Below are 12,795 nucleotides of genomic sequence, written 5' to 3'. Positions count from 1 at the left end.
TTTTTTTGCCCCACAGTAAATGCTTCAGAGTTCAAGTAACAGACACTTCTCAACATCAACTGTTCAGAAGAGACCCGGTGAATCAAGCCTTCATGGTCGAATTGCTGCAAAGAAACCACTACTAAAGGACACCAATAAGAAGAAGAGACTTGCTTGGGCCAAGAAATATGAGTAATGGACATGGTGGAAATCTGTCCTTTGGTATGATGAGTCCAAATTGAAGATTTTTGGATCCAACTGCAGTGTTTTTGAGACGCAGAGTACTGTAGGTGAACGGATGATCTCTGCATGTGTGGTTCCCACCGTGAAGCATGGAGGAGGAGGTGTGATGGTGTGGGGGTGCTTTGCTGGTGACACTGCCAGTGATTTATTTAGAATTCAAGGCACACTTAACCAGCATGGCTACCACAGAATTCTATAGTGATAGCCCATCCTATCTGGTTTATGCTTAGTGGGACTATAATTTGTTTTTCAACAGGACAATGACCCAACATACCTACAGGCTGTGTAAGGGCTATTTGACCAAGAAGGAGAGTGAAGTAGTGCTGCATCAGATGATCTGGCCTCCACAATCACCCGACCTCAACCCAATTGCGATGGTTTGGGATGAGTTTGACCGCAGAGTGAAGGAAAAGCAACATGTGGGAACTCCTTCAAGACTGTTGGAAAAGCATTCCTGGTGAAGCTGGTTGAGAGAATGTTATTTCATAGTTTTGATGTCTTCACTCTTATTCTACAATGTAGAAAATAGTAAAAATAAAGATTTGTCCAAACTTTTGACTGGTTCTGTCTGTCTGTCTGTCTGTCTGTCTGTCTGTCTGTCTGTCTGTCTGTCTGTCTGTCTGTCTGTCAATTTGTAAGTCGCTCTGGATAAGAGCGTCTGCTAAATGACTTAAATGTAAATGTAATGTAAATGTCTGTCTGTCTGTCTGTCTGTCTGTCTGTCTGTCTGTCTGTCTGTCTGTTTGTCTGTACAATGCATTTGGTAGACTTTTTCCACATTTTTTTTACGTTACAGCCTTATTCTAAAATGTATTAAATACATTATTTTCCTCAATCTACAATTTATTAAACATAAAAAACTGAAATACTTTATTTACATAAATGTTCAGACCCTTTGCTATGAGACTCGAAATTGAGCTCAGGTGCATCAGCCTGTTTCCTTTGATCATCTTTGAGATGGTTCTACAACTTTGTTTCTACAACCTGTGGTAAATTCAATTGATTGGACATGATTTGGAAAGGCACATACCTGTTTCTATAAAGTCCCACAGTTGACGGTGCATGTCAGAGCAAAAAACAAGCAATGAGGTCAAAGGAATCATCCGTAGACCGCCGAGACAGCATTGTGTCGAGGCACAGATCTGGGCAAGGGGACCAAAACATTTATGCAGCATTGAAGGTCCCCAAAAACACAGTGGCCTCCATCATTCTTCATTGTAAGAAGTTTGGAACCAACAAGACTCTTCCTAGAGCTGACCTAGAGCATTTCTCTCTACCCTATGGCAGAATTTGTAGAATTGTGGGAAATTAGCTATAAAACAGTTAATTTTCTTCTCTGCCCCATGGTAAAATGTGTAGAATTGCACTAAATTAACTCTAAAATGTTAAAAATGTCAAGCTGGGGGCACCAAAAATATTTGGCTGGCATTGTGAGGAGGAGGGGGTTCAGCCTTGCAGCTTTTTTATGGCCCCCATAAAAGTTGCCCATCCCTGGTCTAGACATTGTTACCTCCATGGCACCACTTCTCCTGTGCATCGCTCCTTTCCTTCCTCAGCCTCTACCCTAGTGGGCATCCCCCTTCAGGTTGCCATGTAGGTCAGTCATCTAAAACCATCTCATAAGGGCTTGAGAGGGAAATCTAAGACCATTACATTCGATGAAAAAGATGGTTGTAGTTCCCTCAGTCTTACAAAGCTCCCTCCATTTTAACAGGTCTTAGCCTCAGAGATACAGTTAACTGGTCATGTGAAAATGGCAGGTAAAGCCCAATTTTCTTCTTCATGTTATCAGAAAAACTGAACCCCCTCCTCCTCATATTGTGAGCAAAATCTTACAATAGAGGAACAGAGTTTCCCCTTGTGTACTTGGCTCTGTATTGAATGCCAGCTTAAGCATTCCAATATGATTCACAGACAATAGGCTTTCATTCCTCAATCATAGATCTACTGATGTACTTTTAACTTATCTCATTGTTCTGTCAGCAACACCTGGTGCTAGAGGAAGAACATACTCTCTCTGCCTCTCTTTAGCTCTCTCTTGACTGTCTCTATCTCCCTCTGCCTCTCTCTGCTTGTCTTTAGCTCTCTCTGCCTCTCTTTAGCGCTCTCTCTGACTATCTGTCTCTGTCTCTCTCTGCCTCTCTCTGCCTCTAACTCTCTCTCTGCCTCTCTCTGCCTCTCTCTGCCTCTAGCTCTCTCTCTGTCTCTCTTTTTAGCTCTCTCTCTGCCTCTCTAGCTCTCTCTCTGCCTCTCTTTAGCTCTCTCTGCCTATCTCTGTCTCTTTAGCTCTCTCTCTGCCTCTTTCTGCCTCTAGCTATCTCTCTGTCTCTTTAGCTCTCTCTCTGCCTCTCTCTAGCTATCTCTCTGCCTCTCTGTAGCTCTCTCTCTGCCTCTCTGTAGCTCTCTCTCTGCCTCTCTGTAGCTCTCTCTCTGCCTCTCTGTAGCTCTCTCTGCCTCTTTAGCTCTCTCTCTCTCTGACTATCTCTCTGCCTCTCTTTTGCTCTCTCTCTTTCCCTCTTTCTCTCTCTGCCTCTCGATTTCTCCCTCTGGAGCGACAGTAAGAGTTTTTGCCCTCTCATACTGTATTCCTGGAAAAGTGGTCTTGCTGTGAGAGTGGGCGAGGGTTGCATTCTAACAGCATAAGGCAAGGAGACTGGAATTACAAGATAGGGCAGAGTTAGGAAGAAAATAAAAGATCAAACTGACACATATATAGAAAAAACCTATGTCTGAGGGAGACAAATGGCAGAAACATAGCGAGGCACGTGTTGAAATTTTCCCCATATTCAGAACAGTAAATTGAGAATTGAACAGAAACCTATTACACGGAGCCACAACAGACTCAGCTGAACAACGTGTGGGGGAGAGGAGATTAGGGGTGATAGAGAAAAGGGATGATGTACCACAGCCACTCTGTCTGTACTGTACCACAGCCACTCTGTCTGTACTGTACCACAGCCACTCTGTCAGTACTGTACCACAGCCACTCTGTCTGTACTGTACCACAGCCACTCTGTCTGTACTGTACCACAGCCACTCTGTCTGTACTGTACCACAGCCACTCTGTCTGTACTGTACCACAGCCACTCTGTCTGTACTGTACCACAGCCACTCTGACTGTACTGTACCACAGCCACTCTGTCTGTACTGTACCACAGCCACTCTGACTGTACTGTACCACAGCCACTCTGACTGTACTGTACCACAGCCACTCTGTCTGTACTGTACCACAGCCACTCTGACTGTACTGTACCACAGCCACTCTGTCTGTACTGTACCACAGCCACTCTGTCTGTACTGTACCACAGCCACTCTGTCTGTACTGTACCACAGCCACTCTGACTGTACTGTACCACAGCCACTCTGACTGTACTGTACCACAGCCACTCTGACTGTACTGTACCACAGCCACTCTGTCTGTACTGTACCACAGCCACTCTGACTGTACTGTACCACAGCCACTCTGTCTGTACTGTGCCACTCTGTCTGTACTGTACCACAGCCACTCTGACTGTACTGTACCACAGCCACTCTGTCTGTACTGTGCCACTCTGACTGTACTGTACCACAGCCACTCTGTCTGTACTGTACCACAGCCACTCTGACTGTACTGTACCACAGCCACTCTGTCTGTACTGTACCACAGCCACTCTGTCTGTACTGTACCACAGCCACTCTGACTGTACTGTGCCACTCTGACTGTACTGTACCACAGCCACTCTGACTGTACTGTACCACAGCCACTCTGTCTGTACTGTACCACAGCCACTCTGTCTGTACTGTACCACAGCCACTCTGACTGTACTGTACCACAGCCACTCTGTCTGTACTGTACCACAGCCACTCTGTCTGTACTGTACCACAGCCACTCTGTCTGTACTGTACCACAGCCACTCTGTCTGTACTGTACCACAGCCACTCTGTCTGTACTGTACCACAGCCACTCTGTCAGTACTGTACCACAGCCACTCTGTCTGTACTGTACCACAGCCACTCTGTCTGTACTGTACCACAGCCACTCTGTCAGTACTGTACCACAGCCACTCTGTCTGTACTGTACCACAGCCACTCTGTCAGTACTGTACCACAGCCACTCTGTCTGTACTGTACCACAGCCACTCTGTCAGTACTGTACCACAGCCACTCTGTCTGTACTGTACCACAGCCACTCTGTCTGTACTGTACCACAGCCACTCTGTCTGTACTGTACCACAGCCACTCTGTCTGTACTGTACCACAGCCACTCTGTCTGTACTGTACCACAGCCACTCTGACTCTACTGTACCACAGCCACTCTGTCTGTACTGTACCACAGCCACTCTGTCTGTACTGTACCACAGCCACTCTGTCTGTACTGTACCACTCTGTCTGTACTGTACCACAGCCACTCTGTCTGTACTGTACCACAGCCACTCTGTCTGTACTGTGCCACTCTGACTGTACTGTACCACAGCCACTCTGACTGTACTGTACCACAGCCACTCTGTCTGTACTGTACCACAGCCACACTGTCTGTACTGTACCACAGCCACTCTGTCAGTACTGTACCACAGCCACACTGTCTGTACTGCTACAGTAGCACAGTAACACACCCACCGTGTACTCCAGGGATGTTTAGCCAGTGAATAAATCCCGCTGCTTCCTAGGGATTATGGGCCTCCGTCTATGTGGATTATAGGGATGTCAGATTACGACGCCAACAACAACAACACAAACAACAGCAGCAGCTGCCTGTCTGCCTGTCTGTTTTGTGTCTGCCTGTTTGCCTGTCTGTCTGTCTCTGTCTGCCTATCTGCCTGTCTGTCTGCCTGTCTGCACTAAGACTATAGCTGCCATATTTGGGGCAGATTTTACCTCGTTTGCTGACGTCCGTCCCTGTCCTTATTGAGTCAGGTGCTTTAGGGAAAGGTTGACATGTATGCCAGCTGGCACAAGGACAAATACAGCTAGTCAGCAAAACCTTTCAAAATGAAGCAGTCTGTATTTAATCAAAATACAGATGAAAACAACCAGTCAGATGGGAATTGGATCATGGCGGATCTGCCGGTGCATCCCAGTTTAGTCCCCATTATCGTCAAGGCAAGGGAAAATAGAGGTCATTCCATTCACAACTAAGCCAACGGGGTGCACACATCAATAATGGCAGATGTGTATGTTGTATTACTGTAGTCAGGACATTTGATGTGTTGGAAATTGGCAAACGTATCCTCACCTAGAGTTGGACTACACTAGACTACAGTGTATGATTCAGACTGTTCAATAGTAGGGTTCCATTCCTGTAGTGTTCTGACTAGAAGGCCAACCATTTTATTGGTGCTACCTGGTGCTGTGAGGGCACACTAAATATAGGATGCTAGCTGTGAGATTAGTATTATCATCAAATCAAATTCATCGCAAATTTAACTCATCTCAAATTTGAAATAGGTTTGAGCTGAATCTTTAACATGATGAAACAAATGCTGGCCACCAGTAATGAAAATATCCTAAAGTAATAATGTAGTATAATAATAGTAAAGGTAATATGTAGATAAAGATCAAGAATGTCCAATGCGCCCCCCAGGTGGTGCAGTGGTTAAGGGCACTGCATCGCAGCGCCAGCTGTGCCACCAGAGACTCTGGGTTCACGCCCAGGCTCTGTCGCAGCCGGCCGCGACTGGGAGGCCCATGGGGCGACGCACAATTGGCCTAGCGTCGTCCGGATTAGGGAAGGTTTGGCCAGTAGGGATATCCTTGTCGCAGTGCGCACTAACCAAGGTTGCCAGGTGCACAGTGTTTCCTCCGACACATTGGTGCGGCTGGCTTCCGGGTTGGATGCGCGCTGTGTTAAGAAGCAGTGCGGCTTGGTTGGGTTGTGTTTCGGAGGACGCATGACTTTCGACCTTCGTCTCTCCCGAGTCCGTACGGGAGTTGTAGCGATGAGACAAGATAGTAACTACTAATAATTGGATACCACGAAATTGGGGAGAAAAAGCACAATTTGTGTCATGGTGTTATTTCACATCCTGGTGAGGTTTAGGATTCATTTTGTTTCTTAAAAAGAAGCTAATCATTAAAATTAACGTAAACCCCATTTTTCTGTCAGGTTAAAAGCTATCAACTGATATTCCATATAATAAACAATAATAATGTGTTTCTGTCATTTGGACAGCTGCCAGAGAGAGAGAAAAAATGAGTTTTGTTATTGCATTGATTTAGCAAGACTGATTGAGTTTTGAATAATTATGCTTTAAAATCAAAACGTAAGATGTAAAATAGTAGATAGCTACAGTAGATGTGTATTTAATTATTTGTGAGCCTAAAATCCCTTTTTAAGCAGCCATTTCAACATGTTTCGGGTTTGTGATAAGCGAATGTAATTGAACAGAACGTCAGACCGATCCAAGCATGTGTCCTGACATTAACACAGAAGTCAACTGTCATTTAGCCTCTGTACAAATCATCCTGATCTCTGCTAATCAGCACTCAGCTATAATTACCCTAGCCTAGCATCCTGCCGAAATGGTGTGGTGTCCAGTACGAAGGGAGGCCATTGGAAACAGGGAAATTGTTTTATGGCGCAATAGGATGAATTGTGAAACTGAAGATGAAGACAGCACTTCAGTCACCGGATTTGACACTGTGGTAAAATCAGAGCTTTACTGTACCACCACCTAATGTAGAGTGTTGGCGTGTGCACGTGTCCTTTCACTCCTCTTCCGAGTCTTCACTTCACAATACCATTCTTACTTCTCTCAGCTGTCCTTTATTTACATTTGCATCATTTTAATTAACCAGTGCTCCAAAGCACCCAATCACAGATTCAGGAGGAATAGGGAGAACATTGGTCCTTTTTTGTATGTTAATCTCTCACTATAAAACTGTCTCGTCTACCAGGGAAATACACATTTTAAACACAACATTTCCACATCAAGACGTACAGATGTACTTATTTGAATCACTATTGAAAGTAATGTGTTCTTATTTATTGGATTATGTGTTTTTTGGGGATGTGGTTTGTGATAAATTATAAATTAGCGCTGCTCAAAACAGTTTCACACTTCTCAATTTTACTCATTTCCAAACCAAGCTATTTTTTTCTAGCCTCTGTCCGCATCAACTGCATTTTGTGACCAATATGGGTGCTAAATTGTGAAAAATTGAATTAGTGAAGGTTTTTATTAAATCTGTTTGTCTCCACTGGGTTTCATCTGGCAGCCAATGAACACACTGAGCTTTCTCCCTCTACCTCACTACTCAGATGGAAACTTCTAGAGCTAATGATGTTGAGTTATTAACATGTCGGGACGATACAAGTATCGCAATACTCCTTAGTATCGTGGCAAGGAAACAAAACACGAAGCGGATTTAACTTCTTTAGGAAAACAGCCCTAATGTTGGAAACAAACATCATTATGTTGTCATCCAGAGTCATGTGCATTTTTCTTCCAAGCTATAGCACACACTATTTGATCATACTTTATTTAGATAGTGTCAGTAGAACAATCCGGACTATCAACAAACTATCTGTTATAAAGTAACTGCTTGCTAAACTTAGGTTTAGAATAATGGTTAGGTTTAGGTTTAGAATAAGGTTTAGATTTAGGTTTAGAATAAGGTTTAGGTTTAGGTTTAGAATAAGATTAAGGGTTAGGTTTAGAACAAGATTAAGGGTTAGGTTTAGAATAAGATTAAGGGTTAGGTTTAGAACAAGATTAAGGGTTAAGTTTAGAATAAGGGTTAGGTTTAGGTTTAGAATAAGGTTTATGTTTAGGTTTAGAATAAGGTTAAGGGTGAGGTTTAGAACAAGATTAAGGGTTAGGTTTAGAACAAGATTAAGGGTTAGGTTTAGAATAAGATTAAGGGTTAGGTTTAGAACAAGATTAAGGGTTAGGTTTAGAATAAGGGTTAGGTTTAGGTTTAGAATAAGGTTTAGGTTTAGGTTTAGAATAAGATAAGGTTAAGGGTTAGGTTTAGAACAAGATTAAGGGTTAGGTTTAGAACAAGATTAAGGGTTAGGTTTAGAACAAGATTAAGGGTTAGGTTTAGAACAAGATTAAGGGTTAGGTTTAGAACAAGATTAAGGGTTAGGTTTAGAATAAGGGGGTTAGGTTTAGAACAAGATTAAGGGTTAGGTTTAGAATAAGGTTAAGGGTTAGGTTTAGAATAAGGTTAAGGGTTAGGTTTAGAATAAGGGTTAGGTTTAGGTTTAGAATAAGGTTAAGGGTTAGGTTTAGAATAAGGTTTAGGGTTAGGTTTAGAATAAGGTTAAGGGTTAGGTTTAGAATAAGGGTTAGGTTTAGGTTTAGAATAAGGGTTAGGGTTAGGCTTCAGGTTAGGTTTAAGAGGGTTTCTGGTAGTAAGATGACATATTACATATAGTCTGTAGGGCAGATGGACTATCCAAATAAAGTGATACCTAATATGTTACATTTAGTCTGTAGGGCAGATGGACTATCCAAATAAAGTGATACCTAATATGTTACATTTAGTCTGTAGGGCAGATGGACTATCCAAATAAAGTGATACCTAATATGTTACATTTAGTCTGTAGGGCAGATGGACTATCCAAATAAAGTGATACCTAATATGTTACATTTAGTCTGTAGGGCAGATGGACTATCCAAATAAAGTGATACCTAATATGTTACATTTAGTCTGTAGGGCAGATGGACTATCCAAATAAAGTGATACCTAATATGTTACATTTAGTCTGTAGGGCAGATGGACTATCCAAATAAAGTGATACCTAATATGTTACATTTAGTCTGTAGGGCAGATGGACTATCCAAATAAAGTGATACCTAATATGTTACATATAGTCTGTAGGGCAGATGGACTATCCAAATAAAGTGATACCTAATATGTTACATATAGTCTGTAGGGCAGATGGACTATCCAAATAAAGTGATACCTAATATGTTACATATAGTCTGTAGGGCAGATGGACTATCCAAATAAAGTGATACCTAATATGTTACATATAGTCTGTAGGGCAGATGGACTATCCAAATAAAGTGATACCTAATATGTTACATATAGTCTGAGGGCAGATGGACTATCCAAATAAAGTGATACCTAATATGTTACATATAGTCTGTAGGGCAGATGGACTATCCAAATAAAGCGATACCTAATATGTTACATTTAGTCTGTAGGGCAGATGGACTATCCAAATAAAGTGATACCTAATATGTTACATTTAGTCTGTAGGGCAGATGGACTATCCAAATAAAGTGATACCTAATATGTTACATATAGTCTGTAGGGCAGATGGACTATCCAAATAAAGTGATACCTAATATGTTACATATAGTCTGTAGGGCAGATGGACTATCCAAATAAAGTGATACCTAATATGTTACATTTAGTCTGTAGGGCAGATGGACTATCCAAATAAAGTGATACCTAATATGTTACATATAGTCTGTAGGGCAGATGGACTATCCAAATAAAGTGATACCTAATATGTTACATATAGTCTGTAGGGCAGATGGACTATCCAAATAAAGTGATACCTAATATGTTACATATAGTCTGTAGGGCAGATGGACTATCCAAATAAAGCGATACCTAATATGTTACATTTAGTCTGTAGGGCAGATGGACTATCCAAATAAAGTGATACCTAATATGTTACATTTAGTCTGTAGGGCAGATGGACTATCCAAATAAAGTGATACCTAATATGTTACATATAGTCTGTAGGACAGATGGACTATCCATATAAAGTGATACCTAATATGTTACATTTAGTCTGTAGGGCAGATGGACTATCCAAATAAAGTGATACCTAATATGTTACATATAGTCTGTAGGGCAGATGGACTATCCAAATAAAGTGATACCTAATATGTTACATACACCAGGTTCTTATTAAAGGACCAAAGACTTTGGTCTGCTTGGTGTTTTAATTGTTGTCATGGAAACAATCTAGTGATACTGGTTTCGTCAAATCCTAATGCATATTCACTTGTTTTCTCTCACCTTGTCACGAGACAAGTGATGGTTAAAAATCTATTGTGATGGAGGTTATTTTGGTTGTTAGTTGTCGAGTGCTCTTTTGAATATATATATTGATTCATGGTGTCAAACCTTGCTTCAAGACCTCCGCTTTGACAAGAGACCTGACATTGCCGGCAGCTATAAAATTGACCAGAGTATTTGTCATCTTTTATTCCCAGGTCACGATTCTGATAGTCTTGGCCTTGGCCTTCTTGGCCTGCATAGTGTTCCTGGTGGTGTACAAGGCCTTCACGTACGAACACAGCTGCCCAGATGGATTCATATACAAGGTGAGTGGGCCCTGTCTTATGTGGGGTCATATGTGTGTCGCAAATGGAACCCTATTCCCAACGGGCTCTGGTCAAAAGTAGTGTACTGCATAGGGAATAGAGTGCTATTTGTGACAAAACTTGAAAACTACACTGGCTAGTCATCTGAACAGTCACCTTTAGAGGTTATTGCTGTGGACTACATGTTAGCTGAAGCAAATCTAATTTTAGACACAGCCCCTGCACTCTTCAGAGAAAAAAAGAACCTCTTCACCAGAAAAAGCCCTTAGTGTTGTGCAGCAGTCTGTACGTGAGGAGAGTATGTTCTTGAACCCTCTCTCTCTCGCTCTCTCTCGCTCTCGCTCTCTCTCTTTCTCTCTCTCGCTCTCTCACTCTCTCGCTCTCGCTCTCTCGCTCTCTCTCTTTCTCTCTCTCTTTCTCTCTCTCTCGCTCTCTCGCTCTCTCTCGCGCCCACTCTCTGGCACGCTCGCTCTCTCGGTCTCTCGCTCTCTCGCTCTCTCTCTTTCTCTCTCTCGCGCTCTCTCTCTCACTCTCTCTCGCGCCCACTCTCTCTCGCACGCTCGCTCTCTCGGTCTCTCGCTCTCTCGCTCTCTCTCTTTCTCTCTCTCCTGCTCTCTCTCTCACTCTCTCTCGCGCCCACTCTCTCTCGCGCCCTCTCGCTCTCTTGCTCTCTCTCTCTCCCCCTGCAGCATAAGCGATGCATCCCTGCCTCTCTGGAGGCCTACTACACAGCTCAGGATGCCAACTCCCGAGGGCGCTTCTATACGGTGATCAGCCACTACAGCATGGCCAAGCAGACCACCTCCCGCTCCGTCTCTCCATGGCTCCCCGCTGGCGCTGCCCCGCACGACGCCAAGCCGCCCAACACAGACGGGCACTGAGTATGCCTGCCCAACCCTCCCACCAACCCCACCTCTTCTGCCCGTCTCCATGACAAGCTTTTAACAGGGAGTGTCTGTCGTTCTCCAGTGTCTCGCTAGGCTCAGAGTACTGTCACGCCCACCTGCCAGCCCCAGCCCATCAACCCAGCACCACAATCTCTGCCTCTCCTCCCTTCTGTCGGTTTTCTTTCTTTATTTATTCATTATTTATCATCACTAATTAATTTTTTAACTTGTTATTGGTATTTTGTATTTGATATCAAACAACTGTTTGTACAAAGTCTCGAGTCAAAGTTGAAATCCATTCAGAGTATATGCTTTTCTGAGCTGCTACTAACTGAGTGAGTCAAAAGTCATTTTTCAGATGTGTCCATTTGATGTGTCCATTTGATGTGTCCATCTGATATGTCCATCTGCTCGGCCCCCTGTAGTGTCATGACTCCGTGTAATCAAAGTCATGTTATGATAAACTCTGATTCAAGTCCAGGCATATCCATGGCATTTTGGTTCATACTCATACTGTAATACATTCTTATAGAAAGGGTTTTCCCAAATTAGTACCTATTTGTACGTCTATGGAAGTTAAACTCCAACACCAATATACAGTAGATGTCCTGAATTATCTGAGCAAAGCTAGCTAAGTATTCTCTATCATGACGGTTTGATATTGGAACACTCTTTAATGTACTGTCCTGTATGTCCTACTTCCCTTCTTGAGCCAAGCTGTATAAAGCCCAGTGCATTCATGCTAGTTCATGTGTGTGCATGGTTGTAGCTAGGTTTCATGACAGTTTAACTATTTTTCGTGGGAAAAGAGCGACCTTTATTGCCAGTTACATTTCGCTTTAGCAGACAGTCCAGCCACTGTACACAACATGAATATGTGGGTCTATTGCTAAGGATAAATACCCAAGAAGTGGTGATGATGGGAAACGTTGTGTATATCGCTGTCTTTGCCAAAACTCTGGTTCCTGTAATGTTTAGAACCATTTGTAGATAAGCTTCTCTGCAGAGTTTTGTTCTGTTACCATTTTATTTCTTTTTTTTTATCTTGTCAAAAAAAAATGCTTTTTGAACTATTGTGATGTTTGGTAGTTGATATGTAGCAAAGTCTGGAGTAGTTTCTCACTGTACATCCCATAGGTTTGAAATGAAAATAAAGCAAGTTGTGACCTGATCAGAAAGTCTCTGTCCTGTTGTTTTCAATGCTCCACCATTTGGTTCCGTGCATTAATTAGTCAACTCTGCTGACTATCGTTGACTCTGCTGACTATCGTTGGAAAGTCATAGGGTACATGACACAAGATGGGGGGGGGTTAAGGGTTAATTACACATACTGATCTAGTCCAAGCTACCTCTGCATTGGAAGCATCATAGAATCCAGGGCAGGCTCCAGGCATAAGTGATATAAGCGGCTAGGG

The 12,795-nt window shown here is 42.8% G+C and overlaps 1 protein-coding gene across 1 annotated transcript in view; it reads left to right on the top strand.

Moving 5' to 3' along the window:
• LOC135550988 (neuronal vesicle trafficking-associated protein 2-like) overlaps window positions 1-12,551 on the top strand; it is a 45,204-nt gene extending 32,653 nt beyond the window's left edge. Inside the window, exons 4-5 of the mRNA XM_064982329.1 lie at window positions 10,383-10,493; window positions 11,183-12,551. Of these exons, the coding sequence (XP_064838401.1) occupies window positions 10,383-10,493; window positions 11,183-11,374 (303 nt within the window). The 3' untranslated portion in view covers window positions 11,375-12,551. The remainder of the gene's footprint in view (window positions 1-10,382; window positions 10,494-11,182) is intronic.
• The last annotated feature ends 244 nt before the right edge of the window (window positions 12,552-12,795 follow it).

The sequence above is a fragment of the Oncorhynchus masou genome, chromosome 12, assembly GCF_036934945.1.
Source record: "Oncorhynchus masou masou isolate Uvic2021 chromosome 12, UVic_Omas_1.1, whole genome shotgun sequence".
NCBI classification, from domain to species: domain Eukaryota; kingdom Metazoa; phylum Chordata; class Actinopteri; order Salmoniformes; family Salmonidae; genus Oncorhynchus; species Oncorhynchus masou.
Note: the sequence above shows the minus strand (reverse complement) of the source record. Positions and strands in the feature narration are given on the sequence as shown.